Raw genomic sequence first — 27,556 nt, 5'->3', positions numbered from 1 at the left:
TCCCATGTGTTCCCTATTAAGGGTTAATAAGTAAAGGGGTGTATATAAAAAATACCCCTTTCTGTCTCATTAGAGATATCTTTGCCAGAAGCTCAAGGAAGCAGGCTGAAGGGTCAGTGTTAGGACCCGCTTAGGGGGGGTCTGCCTTGACGTTGGCAGGCGGGCATCCCTCCAATGGCCATTGGAGCAACTAAATGACCTCCATTTGTCTAAATATACATAGGGATTAAGGAAAAAGCGCAAGTAACATTTTCTTTTCTTTGTTTTTTACTATATATTGGGGCTGATGTGTGTTGTAGTCCTTGCAGCTTAAGCGCAGGACTTCTCTTTTTGTATTTACTTTGTATCACACAGCCTGGTTACAATGCTGCTACCCATCCCATGTGTTCCCTATTAAGGGTTAATAAGTAAAGGGGTGTATATAAAAAATACCCCTTTCTGTCTCATTAGAGATATCTTTGCCAGAAGCTCAAGGAAGCAGGCTGAAGGGTCAGTGTTAGGACCCGCTTAGGGGGGGTCTGCCTTGACGTTGGCAGGCGGGCATCCCTCCAATGGCCATTGGAGCAACTAAATGACCTCCATTTGTCTAAATATACATAGGGATTAAGGAAAAAGCGCAAGTAACATTTTCTTTTCTTTGTTAAAAACACAGCTTTCTCCTGAAGGAGTCTGAATACCGGTCCCTGCCGGTGCGAAGTTCTCCTTGGAGACGTGCAGTCGCCGGTTTGGAGTAAACCGTGGATGTGTCCGGGGTCTTCATAAGAAACTTTGCCCTTCAGGCATGAGGTTTAGGGCCTTCACCCTTCCCGCCATATTCAGATGGCCGTATACTGGTGTCCTCTCGAACACTATGGCAATGGTGTTTGCCCGGACACCTGCCTATCTCCATGTCACTGGTGTGCACTGGGTTTTCCTCAGTGATATTACCCCAGGCCTGCGGCCAAAAGGGGTTCGGTACCAATAGCGTAGGCCCGTCCTTAGGGCATAGTCTCAGCAGGTCAAACGAATGGACACAGAAAGGTTAGCCAAGCAAATAGTCACAGGCATAGCCGGCCATCCAAGTAGGCACCGACATAGCAGGCTATCCAATGGGGCACAGACATAGCAGGCCATTTTATTGGGCACAGGTATTGCAGGCCAATCTTATGGGCCAGACCTAGCAGGCCAATCTTATGGGCACAGACATAGCAGGCCAATCTTATGGGCACAGACATAGCAGGCCAATCTTATGGGCACAGACATAGCAGGCCAATATTATGGGCACAGACATAGCAGGCCAATATTATGGGCACAGACACAGCAGGCCAATCTTATGGGCACAGACACAGCAGGCCAATCTTATGGGCACAGACACAGCAGGCCAATCTTATGGGCACAGACATAGCAGGCCAATCTTATGGGCACAGACACAGCAGGCCAATCTTATGGGCACAGACACAGCAGGCCAATCTTATTGGCACAGACACAGCAGGCCAATCTTATGGGCACAGACACAGCAGGCCAATCTTATGGGCACAGACACAGCAGGCCAATCTTATGGGCACAGACACAGCAGGCCAATCTTATGGGCACAGACACAGCAGGCCAATCTTATGGGCACAGACATAGCAGGCCGTTCTTATGGGCACAGACATAGCAGGCCAATCAATGGGGCACAGTCATAGCAGGGCATACCCCGGACACACGCGGTCCGCGGGCGGAGGTGGCCGCAGTGAAGCCTCTACGTGGAGGAAACGATCCGACCACCGGGTACTCGCGCTCACTCGCGAGTACCCCTGCGACCGCGTAGAACACACAGGACCCACGTGGTCCGCGGCGGAGACGGCTGTCGCGAAGCAGCCATGTGGGAAAGAAGATCCGGTCGCCGGGTACTCGTGCTCACTCGCGAGTACCCCTGCGACCGGGTAAAACACGCGGGACCCACGGGGGACGGGACGGCTGCAGCGAAGCAGCCACGTGGGAAATAAGATCCGGCCGCCGGGTGGTCGTGCTCACTCGCGAGCATACCGGCAGCTGGAAAAAACACACTGGGCTGGCGGAGATTAACTCCGCGGTCCCAGATCTCGGGGGACAGAGGAGGCAAATGCTTTGGAGGTAGAAGCAGCGATGATCCGAAGTACAGACACCGAAGAAAAATCCCACAAGGCCTATAACCTACTGCATTTACAGGAAAAAAATCCCATAAGCACAAAACACACTGCATTATAAAAAAATAAAATGCCACAAGGCCTATAACCTACTGCATTTACAGGAAAAAATCCCATAAGCACAAAACACACTGTATTATAAAAATAAAATGCCACAAGGCCTATAACCTACTGCATTTACAGGAAAAAATCCCATAAGCACAAAACACACTGCATTATAAAAAATAAAATGCCACAAGGCCTATAACCTACTGCATTTACAGGAAAAAAATCCCATAAGCACAAAACACACTGCATTATAAAAAATAAAATGTCACAAAGCCTATAACCTACTGCATTTACAGGAAAAAATCCCATAAGCACAAAACACACTGCATTATAAAAAATAAAATGCCACAAGGCCTATAACCTACTGCATTTACAGGAAAAAATCCCATAAGCACAAAACACACTGCATTATAAAAAATAAAATGCCACAAGGATAAAACACTCTATATAAAAATAAATATGGCATAAGGATAAAATATACTGCATTATAAAGATAAAATGCCATAAGGATAAACCTACTGTATATAAAAATAAAATGCCACAAGGATAAAACCTACTGTATATAAAAATAAAATGCCACAAGGATAAAACACTGTATATAAAAATAAAATGCCATAAGGATAAAACATACTGCATTATAAAAATAAAATGCCATAAGGATAAAACCTACTGTATATAAAAATAAAATGCCATAAGGATAAAACCTACTGTATATAAAAATAAAATGCCATAAGGATAAAAACCTACTGTATATAAAAATAAAATGCCATAAGGATAAAAACCTACTGTATATAAAAATAAAATGCCAGAAGGATAAAACATACTGCATTATAAAATAAAATGCCATAAGGATAAAACATACTGCATTATAAACATAGAATGCCATAAGGATAAAAAATATTGCATTTACATGAATACAATCCCACATGGATAGAACATACTGCATAATAAGAATAGAATCCCACAAGGATATAACATACTGCATATAAGAAAAAAAATCCCCTAAGGATTACAACAATACTGCATTTATAAGGCTAAAAGACTGAATATAAGCAATAAAAACCCAAAGCCACCCACTATAAGCAGGAGGCAGTGGTACTCTGACCTGTACTGACTGCAGAGCAGCAAAGAAAGAGGAAATGATGCATGGGGAGGGGAGTTTTATAGTGCCTAACTTTTTTCTGATTGGTTGTTTTTCTGTGCTGCTGTGGAGTTCTAGTAAAGAGAGACTTAAGCAAATACGAAGCCTCCTGTCATGTCATAAAATTATAATTAAGTGTTTATAGTTATTAGGAGGAACGAATATTCCTTGTTATAAATCACTATTTTATATAATAAGAAATGGAAAGTGAGAGATTAAATAATTGTAGTTATTATATAAAGTAATTAGATGGACTGAACGAATAATTTAAAATAAAAATGGATGCCCTTCCCGATTTTGTTCTAAATTTAATGATTATCTTTCTAAAACCTAATAGAGGATTATAGAAAATTACATTTAACCTAAAAGAGAAAGGGAGTAACGAATAAAAAGATGTTAAATGTATTAGAGGCAAACTGATTCTAATTTGGTCATAGAAACAATATACTGTGTCTCTGACTTTTATTGAAAGATTGATGCTGATAAAGACTGAAATTGATATTTTGTATTTTTTATAAATGAACTAACGAGAATATCAAGTGAAAGAGGGCACTATTAATTTCAAAAGGAATTGTTGTAACGAAATGTCTTGAAAAATGAACTATGGACCCTCTTTTATGGACCAAAAGAAAATTATTGAATGAAGGAGAAAAAAACTGACAACCTCTTTTGGCTCCCGTGCAGTAGCGGTATGAGAGGGAGGCATGGACCCCACACGTAGTACCTGTGGGTGGTACTAACGTGAGACGGTTACCGTGTACCGGCTCTCTGCCCGCCACTTTTTAGTATTTAAACCAGATTTGGGGACTTGGAGATACCTAACGGATTTACCCGGTAGATGAAGCCACGTGGTTAGTGGCGAAACGCGTTCCGGATTTGGCACATTGTTGCAATTTTGTTTGTGTATTTTATTTATAATAAATGTATTACTTTTTATTTGGTATCCTGGTTCCCACCTTTTATACTTCAAAAGAAGGGAGTGCAGCCCTTAGTCTGCATATCGCTTGAAAACTGAGTCATTACTTAATGACTCTAATCTTGTAAGTACCCACTTGGGATTTCCTTTATAATTTTGGGCACTGTACCAGCAATACTGCGCAATTTTTGTGTATTTCTATTTTCCCACATAGAAAGGAAAATCACATCGCTAATAGGGGTAGGTCGCCTAAACTGACCTGGAAGCGATTCCAACTAGATCGAGTTAACAGCTCTCTGTTTGTGAGTGCAATATTTCCTCAATATTAGGATTCTAACATTTATTTTGTATAATCTGCACTATGTTTGTATATTCTCTATAGATATCAACATTTCTTTCGTCCTTTTAAAAGAGAACTCCAATCGGAATCATAAAATAAAAAGGTGATTCATTTTCATTTTTTTCATCTGTATTATAATAAGTGCTACATTCTTTTTTTCTGGGAAGATTATATAGCTTCAGTGAAGCTGGAGGCTCCACCGTATAGTTAGGTGCTCCAGGGGGGAACAGCATATCTGGTTAGGACGCATATTCGTTTTCCATTAGTCTCGGGGATGGGGGTCCCCATGGGGTTTGTAGGCGATGGGTCAGGTCCCCCTTTTTTTTTCTTCCTTTTTTTTTTTTTTTTTGTTATATAAAACAAAAAAAGCAAGTCAGGGGGAATCAGTCCCATCCTTTCCCTAGTCCCCCTCCTCTGCTCCTATTCTCCCCATGTCACAGGTTTTGTTTTAAACAGTATAAGACAGGAGGTTTAAAGTGCCAGTACATGAAAACATTATAAAGCATAATAAAAGTATTCTGTAAAAAAAGGATATCAACGTGAGCCATATAGCGTAATGGCGGGGAAAATGTCCTGGGAGTGAGAGTCTCTGCTGCAGTCGTGGCTGGAGCTTAGGGCCGCTGTGGGCTGCCGTCTTGTAGTCTTGGAGGTGCCCTTTTTCTCGGCGTGCGTCGAGGTGAATGGCTGATGGGTTCCTGTTGTCTCCGGGAGCTCCCCCTGGGACCAGATGGTCTGTTCGGTTGTAGAGGTAGAAGCGTGAGGCTTAGGGATTCTGTGAAGGGGATCATCTCTGCTGCATTCGACAGTATGTGTGTCTGGTTTTCTCTGCGGACCAGTAACTTGAAGGGATGCCCCCACATGTACCGTATGCCGTGGTGGTTAAGGGTGTTCGTTAGTTGCTGTAGGTCCCTCCTTTTCTTAAGGGTCGTAGGCGCCAAATCCTGAAAAAGGGCTATGGTCTGTTGCTGGAAGGTTGGGGGGTTTTGTCTTGCTTGTTTGACCAATTGCTCCTTAATGGGGAAACGGTGCATCCGCACTATTACGTCCCTGGGGGTGTCTGGATTCAGCGCCAGAGGTCTGAGCACCCTGTGTGCTCTATCCATTGCGAGGTCTTGCAGTGAGGCCTCTGGTAGTAATTTTTTAAATAGGTTGGTGAGGGAGGCCTGTAGTTGGTCGTTGGTTACTGTTTCTGGCAAACCTCTCACCCTGATATTATTTCTCCTGGACCTATTATTAAGGTCTTCTATCTCTTCTTCTAGTTCTGCAAGTTTGCCATGTAGGTAAGTAATATTTTGGGAGTGGGAAGAGGTGGTTTCTGCCAGTTTGGTAAGTTTGGTCTCTGCCTGGTCTGTGCGGTGTGACAGGGCCTCAGTTTTATGTGACTGAATTTGGCGGTTCAATTCTGCCTTAGTGTGTGCCTTAATTTCTGCAGTGGCTTCTTGCAGTAGGCTTTGTAAGTCCCTTTTCGTTAGGGGGGAGTCTTTTGTGGCCGGGTACCTACTTTATGCCGTTTCTATTTCGGAACCCTCCATTTCTGAGCGGCAAGATGGCGGTTTTGGCGCGCTCTGCGACTGAAGGGGTTTTCTCCTTCTTCTTCTTCCCTCTGCCCATGGGGGAGGGAGTGCCCGGGTCTGTGGAGGCTAGATTGCCTTTTGTTTCGGGGTTTTCGTGCCCACGGTAGCTGATGGTGGCGGATTGCAATCATGGGGGAGAGAGAGCTGCCGGACTAAGCATCCATCTTCGATCGCGGTCAGGCTCCGCCCCATCATTGTCCTTTTAAAGGCCGAGGTTCCTAATAAAATCTGCACAAACCTTTCAGTCCCTGGTTATTTCATCTACTCTTACAAGGCTGTTCTTATTAGCGACAAGCTTTTGACTTCTTTTTACCAAGAAGGTTATAAGCAAGCCCCAAGCATAATGAGGATTGTAGTTCAAAACATTACAAAAATTTACAAAAAATATCTCAGGAATGCTAGCTCTGCAGCTCATGAGAATAAATTAAATACACATTTTATTTAAAAAAAAAAAAAAGTGTAAGCACTATATTGGAGAAACCCTTAATTATATACTGGGTACTCCACAAATACTCTATGAAAAAAACAACAACTTCATATGCATAATTTCAATTAGTTATAAAAAAACCTTAGAAGTATCTACAGCATATATTTTTCAGTGTGTATTCTTCCAAAAATTTGTGAAAATATTGTAATGTCCAAGAGTTCTTGGGTAGTAGTAGACACATTTTATTTGTTTGTGGGAGATGAATGACCGTCTAAAACCATATTTATTTTAACTGTTTTCATTCTTTCTCTGTTTATATCTCGGCTAAAATATACACCTTAATATAGCATGAAATATACTTTTGCATTTCTATGTATGTGTATTTAATAAATATTTGATTGTGCTATGCCATCACTTTTTGTCTTCTACATCAAGCTGAAGATTGAGAATTGTAGGATTTGTAGTCCATCCACAGCTTAAAAAAGCACAGCTCGGCAGCTCTGAACATTACATTTAATGAAGAATGTGCTTCGATTGAGCTTTTAAAAGACTTAATTTTATCGATCTTTTACATTGTAATATAGGTTATTTTGGTGTTTATTAACTAACCTGGAGAATTGAAAATGGACTTGCAAATTTTAGGCCTAAATAATGGAAATTAAAAAAATAGCTAATTTTTCCAATACTACTTTTCTTGTGTGTTTTGCAGCTGAGGTCATTGAACACTTCTCAAACCTGTCGTGTTTCGTCCTGAGCTGTGACTGCTGTCCGGAATTTGAAAAGCTGATTAAAACATTGTCACAGAATAGACAAATAAAAAAAATACACCTTTCTGGACTATTTATAACAAACAAGGAAATGTTAGATTTGGGTAAGAAGTTTGGAAATGAAAAAAAATAACCATTTTGTTATCGGATACAAATTTCTGAAAGTATTTTAGAATATTTTGACCTTCCAAATATTGGTTGCATGGTAATAAAATATGTTGTTTCTGATATATTTTTTCTACAATAAGAAAAAAAGCAGTATGTTAAACAATCTTTAAAGCAGGAGTTGGGGGTAAAGATAAGCGGAATAGACTGGTGTAAGGATAATTTAAACATAGGGCTATATTAGGCCAATAACAGACAGGTTCCTAATAAATTGTATCCGAGTAAACAGTAATAAAGTTTTAGAATAACTAGGAGAAAGTCTTACAATGGATACAATAATTGAGTGTATGATGGAGATAGAACACTGTAATGGTTTAGCAGGGTCCTCTACTGCCTATTGTTCCTGTATCATTTTGTAATTGTCTCATTTATTGTTAAATTTCCCCTTTAATAAATTTGTAAAGCGTTGCAAAATAAGTTGGCGTTATATATAAATAACAATAATAATAATAATAATAAAGCAATTTGTTTTTCTCTTAATACCTGACAATTCTTAAAAGCCACAGACCATCAGGGTTATTCACAAAAGTAAGAATTCAAAAGTGAATTCAAAGATAATTTTAAATTTAAGGCAGGAGTAGTAGAATGAAATGCGTAGCTGACTTCCATCTAGGCTATTTTTACCATAGATTTTAAATTCATTTTGATTTCTAACGTTAGTAAATAACTGTTCCAAATGTAATCTGCAGGGCAATTTAAATAGAGATAAAACAAGTTTTTCTTATAATTGTGGATAGATTGCAAAAAAACAAAAACAAAACAAAAAATAAAAAAAAACAAAAGAAAACTTTATCATACCCTTGGAGTTTAGATTTTTTTATTCAGTTATTATTTTGATAATAATTATATCATTGTACTTATAGAGTCCATATGTATTTCTTTATATATTTTGTCAGCTGCTGTGTTGCCATCACTTATGGATCTTGTCGTTTTGAAAATCGAAGGAAATCGTTGTGTGGACTCTGGTGGCCTAAACGCTTTGGGTAATACGCAATATCGCAGCTGTCCATTTTGGTTTTGCATTTGAAAAATTCTTATGTCGTATAGTAGTGTTTTGAATTATTTGCCACAATCTCATATTTTTTCCTGTATTTTTATTTCCTGCTGGAATAGCTGCATGATATTTCATAAATGAACCCACGATAGATTATAATAGATTAGTTTATTATTGAACTTCACCGCAGAGGGCAAGTTTGGTTACTTCGTTTTTCACACATGGCTTCTCCGTTTTGGCTTTGTCTTTGTTAAACAAATCATGACACGTTGTAATATGTCATGTGTTGATGTCCATCTGAGGATGTATTTACCTAATTTTAAGACCTGCTAAGAAACAGGTGATTGTTATTATGTCTTGATATGTAAAACCATAGAATTAAAAGAGGGGGTGATTTCTGTTACCCATGACTGTAAACAAAAATTGGTATTATATCAAAGCAGAACAACAAACCACAACAGATTGAGAATGCTGGAGTATCATTGTGTAGAACAGGAAACCGAGAATATTGTACTTTGTGTAAACCACTTGCTACAGCTTCACTCATTGTTCAGTCAGCCAGATCACTCATTATACCTGTACATGATTACTAACTGCTATGGTAATGCTTCCTTCTACTCTACCATCACTCTTTCTGTCTAGCTCAAGCACTACCATCTCTGGTGAATCTGGAAGAACTGTATCTGCCCAGTGGTCCAGCCATGAAGGAATCTGCAATATTTATCATCAGGCAGTTCAAGCATCTACCGAACCTTAAAAACATTTATCTTACCAATAATGTTTTGGATGACAGCAGCTTGATGGCATTAGGTGAGATGGGTGGTGGCAGCACCATGCATAAACTGAAGTGCTAAAACAACTGTAAATTCTATATACCTTTGCAGTGAATCTTTTTGCTTATTAGTAAAATAGTTTCCACGCTTTTGACTTCACTTTTAACATAGATAAGAAATTGATTATAATGGTTTTATATGTGATTGTCGTCAAACTCTATCCAATTTTCTTTAACTACTGTATTTTTTTTAGCAGTTTTTGAACTAGTGTTTTTTTCTGTTTTTGAGCCTGTGTTACCATTTATAATAGCTAATGTGTCTTAGATGATACGCATATATCAGTGTTTGGATGCTTTATGTTTTCTCAATGTGTTGCATCGGCCCATTGATACCCAACCATTGTGATGATATATTGTATGCACTAGTGGCAATGAATTTGCACTAGATTTTAAACTCAGAAGGACTGCAAATGATTAAAGGGACTCTGTAGGCACCATAACTACCTTAACACACTGAAATGGTTATGGTGCCTGGAGGCCTTGGTTGGCGGTCCCACATACATGTTAAACTGTTTATTCATTGTTTAGCAGAGATGCTCAGTCTCTGGCAGGCTACAGAACAGTCTTCATTGATGATGTGGCAAAGACCATCACTGCCGCAATCCCTGTTATGAATTGGTATGGCATTGGCAAAGCATATATCCACCTTTACCGTATCAAAATTGGAGGCTGAGTTGCAGGCTGGTGGTGATCTAGCATCTCTGGTGTGAATGGATAACATTGATGTGTGACCTAGCACCCTTGGAATCCAGACACCATAATCACTTAAATTTGTTGAAGTGGATATGATGCCTATAGTGAAATGTCAATGCGTAAAATGATGTTAGATAAATATCCCCTAACCCACATTCTTATTTAGATGTTCAGCAGCTGGCAAAGAGTGTGACATCTATCCTTATCTTTCCTGCTCAGAATGTAGATCTCCAGCGGTTATACAACTACATCTCCCACGATGCTTTTCCACCCCTTAGAGTGTCTGACAAATAAATTGTAGTCCTAAGACATATGGGGATCTGCCTAGGTCTAATGTATTTTAGGCCACTATGGTGGAGATTTAACAAAATTTAATTTTCTAAAAAAGGGACAAAGTACTTAAAGTAGGGAATCACTAGGGAAACCAGTGACTTCTGGAGGTATATTACCTCTTTTTGACATCTCCCCTTTTACAACATTGCAACATTTGTCAGAACATAATACTTGATAAATCTCACCTTTCACTTCGTTACATTAGCGTAAATTATCAAAGTGTTCTGAAAATGTCTTTCTGGTGCAAAAATAAACTAAAAAATGTAATGCAAATAAAAGCTAGCACAAAAGTAAAATTACAGAAAAGTAGGGAGAAAACTGTCAGAATTGATAATTCACTACAGAAATAAGTGCATGAAAAAAGGTCATACATCTAAATACATCTCTCCCAATGTGTCATCTTGGCCAGATGATGTATTAGACAATGTGATCTTTTAACAGGAGTGGAAAAAAATCTCCAAGTGTGCTATAATTTCACCTTGTCTATTATAATTTAGAATTTAGAGTTCACTTTGAATTACCGACACATTACACTCTGGTAAGTAGCCCTGATTCTGTTTGAAGGAACACTATAGTCACCAAAAACAACTTTTTCTTAATGAAGCAGTTTTTGCATATAGATCATGCCCCCGAAGTCTCATTGCTAAATTCTCTTCCGTTTAATAGTCAAATAAATTTGGTTTCTGTCCATGCAGCCCTAGCCACACCTCCCCTGGCTGTGAATGACACAGCCTGCATGAATAAAATGGCTTCAGTTTCAACCAGATGTTAGCTTGCTTTAGAAGTTTTTATCACCTGCTTTGTAAATTGAACTTTAATCACACAAGGTCTAGCAAGTTTAACAACGCAACAGATAAGAAATTCTAAATAAAACAGAATTTGCTATAAAGGAAGTCTAAACATTAGGTGACTCTTTACAGGAAATGTTTAGAAAGCCTGTGCAAGTCACATGCAGGGAGGTGTGACTAGCGTGCATAAACAACATGATTTAACTCCTTAATGGCAGAGAATTGATCAATGAGACTGCAAGAGCACAATATATACACCAATTCATTAAGCTTCATTAAGATACAGTTGTTTCACTATAGTGTCCCTTTAAGTTTGGGAGGTATCAGAGCAGTCAAAGTGGTTAAATGCATATACGATATTTAATCTGTATTTGCAAACTGCAACTAGAAGACTTAATTTGAGTGTTACTCATTTTGAAATGTATTTTTTTCGCTTATAGTGGATGTTTAGATTGTTACTGAATTGAATAAACCCATTAGGTATCTTTTATTCTTGATGCTAGATGTTATTTATCATAAACTAATTCTGTATTACGTCTTTTTCAGCTCACGAGACAAAAGAAGGCAATTTAAGCAATCTCAGCATGCTAAATCTCTGTAAACCATGATATCACACAAGCTGGATGGAGGGACTTCTTTCTAACAATAGACAACTTGGCAAGCTTGACAGAACTGTGCATTGCCAGGGTGTATGCCCATCAGTTTAAAACAGACCCGTCAACTCTGATTGCTTTAGTGCAATGTGTTTCCCGGCTTCACCGCCTTAATAAGCTGATCATGCATGGATGGTTATTGGATGAAAAAGATCTTGAGATGTTTAATGCAATGAAACAAAAGCATCCTCAGTCAAAAAGCTTCATGCTTCTGTGGCAATGGATATTACCGTTCCGTCCTATTGTGAATGAGTAATCATTTATCATAAAGGTTATGTCTTAATATTAAACATCATACATCATGTAGCATCTTGCAGCATATGTATAGAAAGGGCTGAGTTTATTTTCTACAGATATCTTCTCTGTTCCAAAAGGGATTTATTGAGATGTTAAATTACAATTGTCCCTCTTTACTGCCTCCAAAGACTATTATATCCTGGAATGTGTTCACATCTTGATTCACTATACTTTGTGTGTTTAGTGAATAACCGCATGCATTTAGTTTAGACATTCTTGTGCTCTGACATTTAGTTTAGACATTTACTGTTACAGCACAGATATGCTACACATTTATGCTTCTGATATACATATTTTCCTTTAAGAGTTATTGGAGTTGGGAACAAAGAAGGAGGGTGGCCAACTATTTAGGTTAATGTACATTAAATGGTACCTTTTGGCTCTAACACATATGATTTCGACCAATATAACTCATTCATTCATTCATTCATAGAATCTTTATAAAAAGCACAGAGCTTACATTGGAATTTTGTTGAATTTTCAAAGCAATCAGAAGATTTACATGAGGCGTAGTAGGGACTACGTTGTTTAAAGGGAAACTCCAGTGCCAGGAAAATGATCAGTTTTCCTGGCACTGGAGGGTCCCTCTCCCTCCCACCCCCCAGTCCCCGGTTACTGAAAGGGGGGGGAAAACCCCTTCAGTCACTTACCTGAGGCAGCGGCGCTGTCCCTCGCCGCTGTCTCCTCCTCCGCAACGCTCCTCCTCTGTATTGCGTCGGCCGGCGGGCGAGACTGATCCCACCCACCGGCCAAGGAGACCTAATGCGCATGTGCGGCCATGCCGCGCATGCGCATTACGTCTCCCCATAGGAAAGCATTGAAAATGAATTTCAATGCTTTCCTATGGGGATTTGAGCAACGCTGGAGGTCCTCACACAGCGTGAGGACGTCCAGCGACACTCTAGCACAGGTTTCCTGTGCTGAGCAGGAAGTGACCTCTAGTGGCTGTCTAATAGACAGCCACTAGAGGTGGAGTTAATCCTGCAAGGTAATTATTGCAGTTTATAAAAAACTGCAATAATTACACTTGCAGGGTTAGGAGTAGTGGGAGTTGGCACCCAGACCACTCCAATGGGCAGAAGTGGTCTGGGTGCCTGGAGTGTCCCTTTAATGTTATTAGCAGTATGGAAGAGGGCGGCACTTCAATCAGCAGTATAGAAGAGGGCGGCACTTCAAGCAGCTACTTAAAAACAAAGTAAACATCTGGGATCATTAAACAGGCAGCTTCCTATGTTGAACTCAATAGATACCTAGAGAATCTCAATGCACATCGACAAACTTGTGTATGGAGGATCCAATGTCTTGGGGGACCTTCAAGAGACTTACATTTTCCACAATAATGGACTGGTAGATGTCACCAGGACCTGAAGATGGAGTCCAACAGAAACATGGCATAGCCAAGGACAGAGAGGTTTAGGTAAGTATATGTGCCTTTCTCATATCCCCCTGTGGCAACTACAGAAGTGGAAATGTTACCTTGTGGGTCCTTGCAATAAAAAAATGACCGCACAAGGGTAGTTTCCACTTCATTGCTACTGGTACTCTATGGTAGAAGGAAATACAGATTGTCTCCGCTTCCTTTTTCTCTCTGTTATTTGATTTTTAGCTGTAAAATATTATCTGTTTTAATGGAGTGCCCAATCTCCTGTAGCAAAGTTTAGCATCCTGCAAGTATTGTAATTCTAAGATTTTCCCAGAAAAATAAAACATTTCTTTACCTCTAACACATATAAAAAAAAAGGTATTTCATTTTTTTACTACTGCTTAAAAATCAATTAGAACAAGCACCAGAGATGCCACTCTATTTTGTACTGGTATTTGATCTGCAATATATTAATTATGGGGAAGGCCAGGCCATAGATAAACATATCTTTTGCTACTATAAATAGTCTATTTTAACACGCCCAGTGAGTATAATTTGTGAAACCGGTCTGGGCTGTTGCAATATGTTATCTAATATGAACTAATGAATTAAATAGGTATTTATGAATAGATCTCAATTATAGACAATTATTTTCTTTACAAAAAACCTCAGAGTTACCATGTTGTCCTATAGAAACTACCATTTCTAATGTTTACTCGTCCAGCGTTGTGTCTTCTTGTGTAATGTTCAGAGTTTACATGTTGATTGCCCAAGTCAGTAAAGGCCAACCTCTGCCAGGCTCAGGTTTACAGTCTTCAAATCCCATGATCCTCAGTAAACCTATAAGCCTATCGGCTGGCCTGGAATCATGGAAACAACAGTACCAATAATGGTCATCATTTCTGTGCAGATTAAGTTTTGCCCGCACCTTTCCATGGATCACCTATTTACATTGTACTGTGATTATATTCTAGAATTCAAGTTTAAGCTCTACTAAAGCTTATTGCAACATTGATACCCTCAAAGGAAGTGTCACTAGAACGATTACGGTTTGTTGATCATTTCTGATTTTCTCCAGATGTGCAGAATGTGATTCAACATTTGGAAAATACTAATCACATTCGAGTTGTCAGCAAATTGTACCAAGTTGAATTGGTTTAGGGAAGATATGTTAATTAGGAGATTGTTGGGACTCGGCATTATAACAGATCCCAACGTGTTTCTCCCTGACTTAGTTTTGATAATACAAGCTGTCAGTGTATACACTGCTGATTGCAAGACTCAGACACCCAAAATATATTCCTTAAGCAATAGCTGCCTGTCTGAAAGTCAACATAAGATGCCGTTAAGATGCCAATAGATTTACATGCAGGTGTCCTTGGTTCCGGTGGAATTATTGTGATTTTAATGCATATTGAGTATTTTTAAACAATCATATTGACACATTTGCATTATTGTTCTTGACTTGAAATGTGTGCTCTTTTGCTGAAGGATGTTATAGGACTATAGAGAAATTACACTTTTATTCAGTTGAGTAATAGTGATTATCACTTACTTTTCCCATTTCCTTTCCCCCATTATGTGGTGGTGCTTAGTCTTAAATTGTTTCTATCTAAACACATTTTATTCCTTAGGTAGATCAGCTCGCTACATATCATTAGACTATGGTAGTTAAACATCTGTCTTTACGGCTGCTGCTCTGTTTATTAAAGAGGATTCATAAGTAACATACACATTGCAGCTCAGTGTAGTATCATATTGACAATAGTCTGGTTATTGTCCTTTGCTTCTTTGTTAAGTAGTTTTGAACACCTATGAAAAAAAACTGGGTTCTCCCTAGCACCAAGACAGGTTTGACAAGGAACTGGTGTTGGGTTCCTAGAGAATCTTGCCAACATAACCTCTATCATAAGCTATTGTGATTAGGGCCATAGTTTAAAAAATAACTCCAAATCTTGACATGATTGGTTGTTCAGCCTCTCAGCAGCATCTCCAGTCATCAATAAAGTGGGAGGAAACTGCAGAACTAAATCATGAGAGACACAACTTGTTTCTAATACAAACATCATTAGTGTTTACAGAATGAAAAGAGAAGAAACGTGACTTGAAACAGGAGAGTCTCTCAAAGAAAAGGGCCTAACTCTAAATCTACAGTAAAACAAAAAAAATCCCCAATAAGGAGGAACCCAAATAGGAGAAACCAGGGATAATTGGGCTTCCATATGCAAATGTGTTAACAAAAATAAAAAATAAATAGGTATGATGGTAGCTCTGTTAAATCCTCAAAAGATTACTCTTTTATACTCACTTCAAAAGAACAAGTCCTGAAATATTCTTAGATATAGAGAACATGAACACTTTGCTAAAACCAAATACAACGGAGAGAAAATCGTATCCACTTGTATAACTATATTAAAATTTACTAGTACTGCATAATGGTTATTTTGTATCTCTAAGTTCTACCAAAAGACAGAAGAAGCATAGTGATACATTGTAGCAGTTAAGGTAATTGAAAGTCTGGATCAGATGGATGGATCACCAACAAAGCTGTGATGACACATCCAGGTAGACATCATATGACACGATCGAAACAGGGACATAGATGAATTGCACTCAATGTGATCTCCCTACAGGCTAATCCAAATAACAATACAACTTGTAGGCTTGATGAGGGCTCCTAGTACCTCAGAGCAAAAGGCTCCTACGTACCAAATCAGACAAGCTAAGTAAGAGGTCCCTAAATTACATAGGTGCCCATGCTTGTAATAAAAACTCTTCCAAACCTTGGAGTCAGTAAGCTCCTGCATGCCAGACGTAACCAGCTGAAATATCAAGGGAAAAAACTAACTTGCAATTAAACAAAAAACTAATCAAATCTAAAGTGCACTAACATCACAACTGCACACCTCATTAAAACAAAGTAAACAAAAAAAAATAAGAAACATAAAACAAGAAACAAACACAGAAAGGAATTTAGCGCTTATAAAATACTGATACAGTTCAAAAGGAAGTTTAAGATCCAATTCACTAAGTCTCTCTTGTCTGGTAGAAAATTAAAAAAGGAAGAAGGTAGGTGTAGCGCCTACTTGATCCTTGAGGGTATATGTAGAAAAAGAGAAAAATAAATCATAGTGTATTATGTAAAATATAATTGAGAAAGGATAAAAATAGTTCACTCACACTTTTCAGGAGCTTAGATTCAGCTCCAACTTGAAGGCTTAGGTGGAACGATCCCCACCTAAGGATATAATGTGGTGCAGAATCCTTGTATAATCATCTTAGTAGTGGATATGTGGAGGAAAATCAAAATAATATAGTGTAGTATGCACAATAAAAAAGCAGCAATTCAGTAATATAAAAATGTGCACTCACATATTTTGGAGCCTGAACAGGGGCTTCACAGGGATAGAGTGAAGTGGTATGATCCCCACTCTAGTATATAGGTGGCATAGGTGTCTCTCCGCTCATAAAATAGAAATACAAGCACAGTAGTGTACACTGTGAAAATGGAGTGAGAAGATAAAATCATTAAAACTTACATTTAATAGAGCAAAATAGGGACATTATTTTGGATTACTTTCAGTGCCTCAAAAAAAGGTGATTTGCAGAATTCAAATTGTGCGGGACGGAAGTGACTAGGGGTTGAGCTGTGGGTCATCTCTATAGTGTCGAAAACGAAAGTACTCTGTGCAGTTCTTTTGACCTGCCACCTGGCAGAGTGGGGGCGATGTTAAAGGGACTATTGTCAGGATCGGGACAGGGATCCAACACGCAGAGTACAAACAGTAGCCAGATACATATACCGGACCTTAGAATGGCCGGACTAACGTAAGTAGTACAGTATAGAATGGTTAAACACAAGCCGAGGTCGAGGGTAACAGAAGACAGGTAAGCGAGAGACAAGCCGAATCAAGGGTAACAGAGATAAGCAGAGTAAGGTAAACAAGCCGGGTCAAAACCAAAAGGGATAATAGAATACACAAGCACTGAGTGACTAGAACAAGCTAGAACCACGACAGGGCAATGAGCTAATGAAAGAAGCTCTGTTAAATACCCTGTTCAGAGCAGTAACCACGCCTCCAAGGCGTCTTGATTGGTTCTGCAGCAATTGACTGACAGGTCGTTCCGGGGGAGTGTCCTGATGACTACTTCCTGCCTAGATGCTGTAAAAGGCAGTCACTCCCTCGCGGCCGGCCTAGCATGACCGGATAGACCGCGGGGAAGGGAGCCATCAGGCCGTCTGGATGGGGGAACAGCTAAGTCTCTACCTCTTTCGGAGGTAGAGACCACAGGTACCCTGACAACTATCCAGTGCCAGGAAAACAACCCGTTTTCCTGGCACTGCAGGTCCCCTCTTCCTCCCACCCCCCCATCCCATGTTGCTGAAGGGGTTAAAACCCCTTCAGTGACTTACCTGTATCCAGCGCCAAGGTCCCTCGGCGCTGGGTCAGGGTCCGCCCACACTCCTTCCCCGCCGTCATCCGACAGGGGAGGCCTATTGAGCATGTGCGGCCGCCGGCGGGGGAGACCTAATTAGACCTCCCCATAGGAAAGCATTGAAAAATGCTTTCAATGCTTTCCTTTTGGGATTTCATCTATGCTGGAGGTCCTCACGTAGCGTGAGAACGTAAAGCGACGTTATAGCACACTATTTCATGTGCTATAAACACGGAAGTGCCCTCTAGTGGCTGTCTAGTAGACAGCCACTTGAGGAGGAGTTAACCCTGCAAGGTAATTATTGCAGTTTATAAAAACGGCAATAACTACACTTGCAGGGTTAAGGGTAGTGGGAGTTGGCAGCCAGATCACTCCAATGGGCAGAATTGATCTCGGTGCCTGGAGTGTCCCTTTAAGGATAGGCGTCTGTAGTCGACAGAGGCCTGTTGCAAAGGGACAGTTGGACTCCTCATCCCAGGGCGTGTCTACCAGCCCATACAAAGTTTTTTTTTTTTTTGAGCTTACAAAAATGAAAGGACAGAATTTACATCATGTGCAAAAAACAAAACAAAAAAACAACATAGCAAAAAAAACAGAACTTGGAGCTGGTTGGAGGTGTTTACTGGCTTGGGGCAATATAGTCACAGGGTAGTATCTGTCCCATGTGATAGAGCTTACAAAAATGAAAGGACAAAGTTTTTATCATGCGCAAAAAACAACATTGAAAAATACAGAACTTACTGGTTGGAGGTTTTTGCTGACTAATACAGTCACAGGGTATCATCTGTCCCATTTGATAGAATTGAACCGAACATAAAAAGGAGCAAAGTGTTACAGCTGTATAACCGTGTTCTTCTTTTACCATATTGCTGGTGCACACAGAAGGGTAGCATGGAAAGGAAGGAATGTAAAACCACTGGTCTCCATAGGAACTTATTTTAACGTTGCTATGGGGAATATACATTACAGTGAGTACAAGAACATGTCTCCTTGTAAAAAAACAAAAAAAATATTTAATCAATAAATTATTTGTGATGAGATCAGTGCTGACAAAACAACTTTACTTTATTAATTAAACACCAAATCATAGTAAATTTAAAAACAAAATGCAATTTGTTAAAAATATTTTAAAAAGTGTTGATTTACAAAAATTACTTAGGATCTCCCATGGCAGCCCATGCAGAACCAACACTATCCAAGCCCTGGCTTTGCCGTGTGTCATGTCGGCCAGGGGGGAGATCAAAAATCTTCCTTACTGGCCCACAGACACTTCAATCTAGTAGAGAGGAGAGGAGATGACCAGGGGGCTCTAACCTGTAGCTTCAACGGAAATGTTACACTCATGAGTTCGGAGCATTGCTGCGGTTACCATGGTAATGCTCAAACAGTGCTGAAGGCTAGAGTTGGCTCAGTACCACCACCTGACCAACAAGGTTTACTATGTTCCCCTTCCCGAAAAAAAAATAAAAAATATATATATATATATATGTACATATTTTCTTCCGTCTGTCCACCCCACACAATATAAGTCTATACCTAGCGTCACACACACACACACAATGAACCCCTCACACACATTTTACTCCTCACACACATTAAACCCCTAACACACACAGTGCACCCCTTGCACACATTGCAACATTCACAAATGCAATTGCAACTCATGCAACTGCAATCCTCACACACACACATTGCACTGAACCCCTCACACACACACATTGCACTCCTCACACACATTTTACTCCTCACACACATTAAACCCCTAACACACACAGTGCACCCCTTGCACACATTGCAACATTCACAAATGCAATTGCAACTCATGCAACTGCAATCCTCACACACACACATTGCACTGAACCCCTCACACACACACATTGCACTCCTCACACACACACACGGCATCCCTCATACACACTGCACCCCTCACACACACTGTACCCCTCACACCAAATGAACCCTTCACACACATATTGAACCCCTGACATGCACACTGCACGCTTCACACTCACATTGCACCCCTTGCACACACTGCTCCCCTAACATACACACAACTGCAGTCCTACATACTAGATCCCCTACGACACTGTCTGAACTGATATGTCACATAGACGATTGAGCTGTGCACAAGTCTATTAAAAATGTTGCACGTTATAACAATACCTTCACCATCTGCTTTTTAATTGCTCTTGGTAGACTTTATTGTAGTTTTATTTATTTATTTTTACATTTGTGTGACAGTGAGTGTGTGTGTGTGTGTGTGGGGTGGGGAGGTAGTGTGTGTGTGACAGTGTGAGGGAGCAGGTTGTGTGACAATGTGGGGAGCATAGTGTGTGACGTGTGGGGGGCAGAGTGTTTGACAGTGTTGAGGGGCAGAGTGTGTGACTGTGTGGTGGGCATAGTGTGTGACAATGTGGTGGGCTGGGTGTGTGGGTGTCAGTGTGGGGTCATGTGTGTGACAGTGTGGGGTGTGCAGGGTGTGTGGCAGTGTGTGTGTGTGTGGGGGGGGGGGGACAATAGTACACTGTGTGCAGAATTATTAGGCAAATTAGTATTTTGACCATCCTCTTTATGCATGTTGTCTTACTCCAAGCTGTATAGGCTCAAAAGCCTAGTACCAATTAAGCATATTAGGTGATGTGCATCTCTGTAATGAGAAGGGGTGTGGTCTAATGACATCAACACCCTATATCAGGTGTGCATAATTATTAGGCAACTTCCTTTCCTTTGGCAAAATGGGTCAAAAGAAGGACTTGACAGGCTCAGAAAAGTCAAAAATAGTGAGATATCTTGCAGAGGGATGCAGCACTCTTAAAATTGCAAAGCTTCTGAAGCGTGATCATCGAACAATCAAGCGTTTCATTCAAAATAGTCAACAGGGTCGCAAGAAGCGTGTGGAGAAACCAAGGCGCAAAATAACTGCCCATGAACTGAGAAAAGTCAAGCGTGCAGCTGCCAAGATGCCACTTGCCACCAGTTTGGCCATATTTCAGAGCTGCAACATCACTGGAGTGCCCGAAAGCACAAGGTGTGCAATACTCAGAGACATGGCCAAGGTAAGAAAGGCTGAAAGACGACCACCACTGAACAAGACACACAAGCTGAAACGTCAAGACTGGGCCAAGAAATATCTCAAGACTGATTTTTCTAAGGTTTTATGGACTGATGAAATGAGAGTGAGTCTTGATGGGCCAGATGGATGGATTGGTAAAGGGCAGAGAGCTCCAGTCCGACTCAGATGCCAGCAAGGTGGAGGTGGAGTACTGGTTTGGGCTGGTATCATCAAAGATGAGCTTGTGGGGCCTTTTCGGGTTGAGGATGGAGTCAAGCTCAACTCCCAGTTTCTGGAAGACACCTTCTTCAAGCAGTGGTACAGGAAGAAGTCTGCATCCTTCAAGAAAAACATGATTTTCATGCAGGACAATGCTCCATCACACGCGTCCAAGTACTCCACAGCGTGGCTGGCACAGCGTGGCTGGCAAGAAAATCTAATGACATGGCCTCCTTGTTCACCTGATCTGAACCCCATTGAGAACCTGTGGTCTATCATCAAATGTGAGATTTACAAGGAGGGAAAACAGTACACCTCTCTGAACAGTGTCTGGGAGGCTGTGGTTGTTGCTGCACGCAATGTTGATGGTGAACAGATCAAAACACTGACAGAATCCATGGATGGCAGGCTTTTGAGTGTCCTTGCAAAGAAAGGTGGCTATATTGGTCACTGATTTGTTTTTGTTATGTTTTTGAATGTCAGAAATGTATATTTGTGAATGTTGAGATGTTATATTGGTTTCACTGGTAAAAATAAATAATTGAAATGGGTATATATTTGTTTTTTGTTAAGTTGCCTAATAATTATGCACAGTAATAGTCACCTGCACACACAGATATCCCCCTAAAATAGCTAAAACTAAAAACAAACTAAAAACTACTTCCAAAAATATTCAGCTTTGATATTAATGAGTTTTTTGGGTTCATTGAGAACATGGTTGTTGTTCAATAATAAAATTAATCCTCAAAAATACAACTTGCCTAATAATTCTGCACTCCCTGTAGTTTTAGTTTAATCCAGTTACAATGTAACACTAAATAGTAAGAGTAATTTTTCTAAATATGCGATTTTGTCTAAATTTTACAAATGTTTGCATTTTTAAAACAAATTCACTACAATTCAGTGTTTAGTAAATAAAAGTAAATATTTTTTTATTAACACTGATCTCATCACACAGTTTTCTAGTATGAGAAGAAAGAGCTTACAGAAATGAAAGGACAAAGTTTGTATCGTGCAAAAAAAAAAAACAACAAATAAAAAAAAATCTAAACGTATTGGTTGGAGGTTTTACTGGCTACAGTTTCAGTAAGGAAATACAGTCGCGAATAATTTACAAGGTCGTAACTGTCCCATGTGATAGACTGAACCCGAGATAAGAAGGAGCAAAGTGTTACATTTGAATAACAGTCAGTGTTCTTCTTTTACCATTTTGTTGGCGTACACAGAAGGGAAGCATGGAAAAGGTAAGGGGGGAATACTACCATGAATCTCTATAGGAACTTATTTAATTAGTATTTTTACATTGTCATGGGAAATATACATTACAGTGAGCACAAAAAAAATAAAATAAAAATTAAACAACATACTCTGGGGTTATTTGCAAAGAAAAAAATAAAATAGAGCAATAACCATTGAAACCAATTGAATATTCCTGCCCAGAATTTTTACCTAGTATTTTTCTTTTTACGTTGCCCTCTATCCTGATGCCTTCTCTAGAAAACCCAGTACCTGTTTTATAGAGCTGATTTACGCAGCATAAAATACATGTCCAACTGCTAATCTGCTTCACTCCCACCTTATTTGATTGCTATTTCCTGTCCTAATGTGTTTTATACCTAACCTCGTATAGGCTGTAAGCTTGTTTGAGCAGGGTCCTCTTCAACCTATCGTTCCTGTGAGTTTTCTTGTAATTGTCCAATTTATAGTTAAATCTCCCCCTCTCATAATATTGTAAAGTACTATGGAATCTGTTGGCGCTATATAAATACCGATAATAATAATAATAATAATTAAAATACTGGCTGTAATTTTATTTTTTATATATATCTAAGCAAATATAAATAGTTTGAATAGTTTACAATTCAAATATTTCAAATATTTTCATTTATTTTCATTACTTTCATTCATTAAGGAAAAGAAAAACTATGAAAAATTTTTTTCTACAATTTGCCGTCATGGCAATAAAAAGAAAAGCCATCATATAATCAAATGAACAAAACTTTAAAGAAAGCTTAAAAACGCCGTAGACTTGCAGTGCTGTGAAAAACTAAAGGAGGCTTTGGCTTTTTCTAGAAATGACTTTATATGTGTTACAATACCAATAGTAATGATAATAATAATATTCATATTTAGACACCGAACAAAACAAGTCAATCAGTTATTTTATTATCAAATGTATCTCAAGTAAATCTTTTATTTTCAACTTATCCACATTGGTCTTTATCTTGAAATGTTGAATATAGTGAATAATTTCTAGAATAGTTTTGATCTTTCCCATAAATCACAGGTCCCAGGATACAAATAATATGACTGTCAAACGTTTTAAGGTCTGCTAATCCAAGCCTTAAGGGGACCCTGCACTGTCCAAAATTAAGCATAATCACTATTTAGTTGATATACGCTATATATCAGCAGTTATTATATGTACGGGTGTAGGGGTTAAACAGAACTGACTTTATTGCATCTGTGCAGAGGTAGTTATACCCACAGAGGGACATTTGCATACAATAGGGTAATTAACAGTACACATAGTTCCTATTCCCATAAGTTCTTGTTTTTCTTGCTGTAAATAACCCTCAGCCCCACAAAAAAAACATTCAATTTTGTCCATATAATTAAAACAACATGAAACAAGAAAGATCCCTTGTAAAATTCACAGCCTGGCAAGAGGAACCTCTACCTTTCAACCCTAGGTCCATGACACGCCTCCCCCAGTTCACAATACAGCAGATCTGGTGAGATCCTCATGGGTCCGCCTGGGGCTGTCCGGGACAAACACACAAGTCTCTTATCGTTCCGGTTGGTAGCAACATGAAACAAAAAAGGTCCCTTGTAACATTCACAGCCAAGCAAGAGGAACCTCTACCTTGCAATCCTGGGTCAATGACACAGAAATAAACCTTTCCTTTGCCTTAGACTAAATCTCCTTTCTTCCAGTCTAAATGCGTGACCATTAATTTTGTAGCTCACCTCTGCACTTTTTCTAATGCTATACTATTCTTCTTTAGAACTGGCACCCACAGTTGCACAGGATATTTAAGGTGTGGTCTTTCAAGTGATTTATAAAGAGGCAAAATTATATTTTCATCCCAAGAATAAATGTCCCTTTTTATATATGACAATACCTTACCAGCTTTAGCCACTGCATATTGTTGCCTAGTTTGTTGTCTATAACAATTCCCAAACCCTTCTCACGTGTAGTTATCTCTAATTCACTACAATTTAGGGTATAAGTTACTTGTGCATTCTTATCCCAAAAATGCATAACTTTGCATTTTTCTACATTAAGTTTCATCTTCTATTTGTGTGCACAGTTCCCCAATCTATCTAAATCCCTCTTCAGCAAAGTAATACCCTGCTCACATTGTATTACTTTATAGAGTTTTGTGTCATCTGCAAATACTGAAACATGACTTTCAATATCTATTTTAAGATCATTTATGCTAAATAGAAGCCCCAGAACAGAACACTATAGGATGCCACTTACCACTTGTCAGGGTACCTTGTATTATGTACAACATTGCTTAACCTAGGGGACCTCAGCAGAGGGTTGGGGACCTTCCACATGGTCCTCCACCTCTCTCCAGTGGTCCAAACACCAGCTGCTGTAGCTCTGCCCCATTTTATGACGTGTCGTGTGTGCACTAACGTCAGAGCGACAATGAAATCACAGCTTGCCAGAATTTGTGAATTCTAACATTTTGAGGGCACGGCTATAAAATTAGTGCCAGACTATAAATAGTTTGCTGGGGCTTAGGTCCTTGTCCTGTTGTGGATTTGTTTTGGTCACCAAATAGTGCATTAAATTCCTCTCATTGCATTTTTGATTTTGATCTTGGCTATTACTGACTATTCTCCTATCTATACTCCTTGACTCAGCTATTGTACATCACAACTCCTGATTTCTGGCTTCCCTGACTCTGGTTTGTCCCCGGCAATTCTCTGTCTTTTGTACACGAAGCCCGGCCACTCCAAGGTCCGATATATCATTGTACACTGCGTGTTGGATCTCTCTGTATACCTGACATCACTATTGTCCAACTTGAACAATTACCATTTATGACAACTCTCAGTATTTTATCTTTAAGCCACTGTTCTATCCAAGAAAACAATTTTTCATCTAGACCAATTTCTTTTAGTTTGAACACTAACCTATTGTGGCAATATCCAAGTAGATTAAAATCACTCCAACACCCTAATCCAGGGGCGTTTTAGCCGCAAGGAAAACAAGGCATTTGCCTTGGGCGGCATTTTCCAGGGGGCGGCAAAAAACGCCGCCCCCAAATGCCCAGGGCAAGTGCCTTGTTAGCCTTGCGGCTAACTGGGCTGCCGGTCGGGCTGATGGGCTGGGCGGGCGGCGGGCGGCTGGCGAGGGAGCACTTCCTCTGAGCTGTCTGCTCAGCTCCCTCGCGCGCCGCAGAGTGAGGCTGGGAGCCGGAATATGACGTCATCTTCCGGCTCCCAGCCTCACTCTGCGGCGCGCGAGGGAGCTGAGCAGACAGCTCAGAGGAAGAGCTCCCTCGCCAGCCGCCCGCCCAGCCCATCAGCCCGACCGGCAGCCCCACTAGACCCCAGGGAGATAAGGAACCCCCCCCCAGCATTCCCAAAGGTAAGGAGGCTACATTAGGTTACATTAATTATTTATTATTATATTATATATTATTAATATTATATATTATTATATTATATATATTAAATATATATAATATAATAATATATAATATATATAATATAATAATATATATAATAATATATAAAATATATAATATAATAATATTATAATATAATAATATATAATATATATAATATAATAATATATATAATATTATAATATAATAATATATAATATAATAATATATATAATATTATAATATAATAATATATAATATATATAATATTATAATATAATAATATATAATATATATAATATATAATATAATAATATATATAATATAATAATATATAATATAATATATATAATATAATAATATATAATATATATAATATAATATATATTATATATTATTATATTATATATTATATATATTATTATATTATATATTATATTATATATATTATATTATATATATTATTATATTATATATTATATTATATATATTATATATTATTATATATTATATTATATTATATTATATATATTATATTATATATTATAATATATTATATATCAGAGAGTGTGTGTGTCTGACTGTGTGTGTGTGTCTGTTAGCTAGTGTATGCGTATCTGTCAGTGAATTTGTGTGTGTGTGTGTGTATTTAGAAGGCGGGACGGGGGGGGGAAGGGTTGGGTGGGGGTGTCGCGAGGGGGGAGAGGGGCGCCTGAGTTTTGTCCTGCCTAGGGCAGCACAAAACTAGGATACACCACTGCCCTAATCTATACTTCTACTTACTTCTTTGTAGAATTCAATTAAGTTAGTTTCACATAAAACCATGCAGATTTTTGCAAATAACAATGTTGTTCCAAATATATTCCTAAATATTATCCCTTAATAACCTTTCAAATACTTTCCCAGCCACAGAAGATACAACTAATTTACCCCATGGTTTAGATTTAGAAATTACTGAATCACATCCATATCACACAGAAAAATTGTTTGATGCAGAATATAAAGTAATCGGCATTCACTAGCTGAGAATAGCCTTTTGGATCCTTGACTACTTTATGATCCATTTAAATCTGAATTCCTAACATTTTGGGTGGTTCTATCACTATCAAGATGTTCTACCCCAAGCATGTCAAACTCGCGACCCATAATGGACATCTTTGCAGCCCGGCGAGCTGCGAGTACATGCTTAGTGTTAAAGCAGAGTAGGCACCTGCTATCTCCACATTGCAGGTGCCTACTCTCCTAAATTTTACCCGGCTGGGAGGAGAGGTCCCTGGAGGAACTCAGTCTTTCTGCTCCTCACTGCTCCCTCGCGCATGCCGTCTGTAGTGATGCCGGGTGCCAGAATATGATGTCACATTCCTGCACCCGGCATCACTATAATGCGCACGTGAGGGAGCTATGAGCAGCAACAAGGAGATCTCTAGATAGAAGATCCCCACTGGACCCAGGGATAAATTCAATGATTTGAGAGTGTGCAAGAATGTGTAAATGTGTGTGTGTGTGTCTGTCAGTGAGTGTGTGTCTGTCAGTTAGTGTGTGCAAGAATGTGTAAATGTGTGTGTTTGTGTGTGTCTGTCAGTGAGTGTGTGTGTGTGTGTCAGTGAGTGAGTGTGTGTATGTGTGTGTCTGTCTGTGTGTCAGTGAGTGTGTGTGTGTCTGTCTGTCAGTGAGTGTGTGTGTCTATCTGTGTGTGTCAGTGAGTGTGTGTCTGTGTGTGTGTCAGTGAGTGTCTGTGTGTC

The 27,556-nt window shown here is 39.3% G+C and overlaps 2 protein-coding genes across 3 annotated transcripts in view; both read left to right on the top strand.

The window, feature by feature from the left end:
• The window catches only part of LOC134610648 (baculoviral IAP repeat-containing protein 1-like), a 77,962-nt gene extending 65,838 nt beyond the window's left edge, over positions 1-12,124 (top strand). The window contains 5 exon segments of the mRNA XM_063453716.1: positions 7,303-7,464; positions 8,422-8,508; positions 9,162-9,329; positions 11,712-11,757; positions 11,759-12,124. Of these exon segments, the coding sequence (XP_063309786.1) occupies positions 7,303-7,464; positions 8,422-8,508; positions 9,162-9,329; positions 11,712-11,757; positions 11,759-12,074 (779 nt within the window). The 3' untranslated portion in view covers positions 12,075-12,124.
• Positions 12,125-22,373: 10,249 nt separating this feature from the next.
• Positions 22,374-27,556, top strand: part of LOC134610649 (baculoviral IAP repeat-containing protein 1-like) — an 87,968-nt gene continuing 82,785 nt past the window's right edge. For both annotated transcript variants that reach the window (XM_063453718.1, XM_063453719.1), the window contains exon 1: positions 22,374-22,430. In XM_063453718.1, coding sequence (XP_063309788.1) covers positions 22,422-22,430 — 9 coding nt within the window. In that variant the 5' untranslated portion in view covers positions 22,374-22,421. The remainder of the gene's footprint in view (positions 22,431-27,556) is intronic.

This window comes from Pelobates fuscus, chromosome 5 (genome assembly GCF_036172605.1).
Source record: "Pelobates fuscus isolate aPelFus1 chromosome 5, aPelFus1.pri, whole genome shotgun sequence".
Taxonomy (NCBI): Eukaryota; Metazoa; Chordata; class Amphibia; order Anura; family Pelobatidae; genus Pelobates; species Pelobates fuscus.
This window is presented reverse-complemented; position numbering and strand designations above follow the sequence as displayed.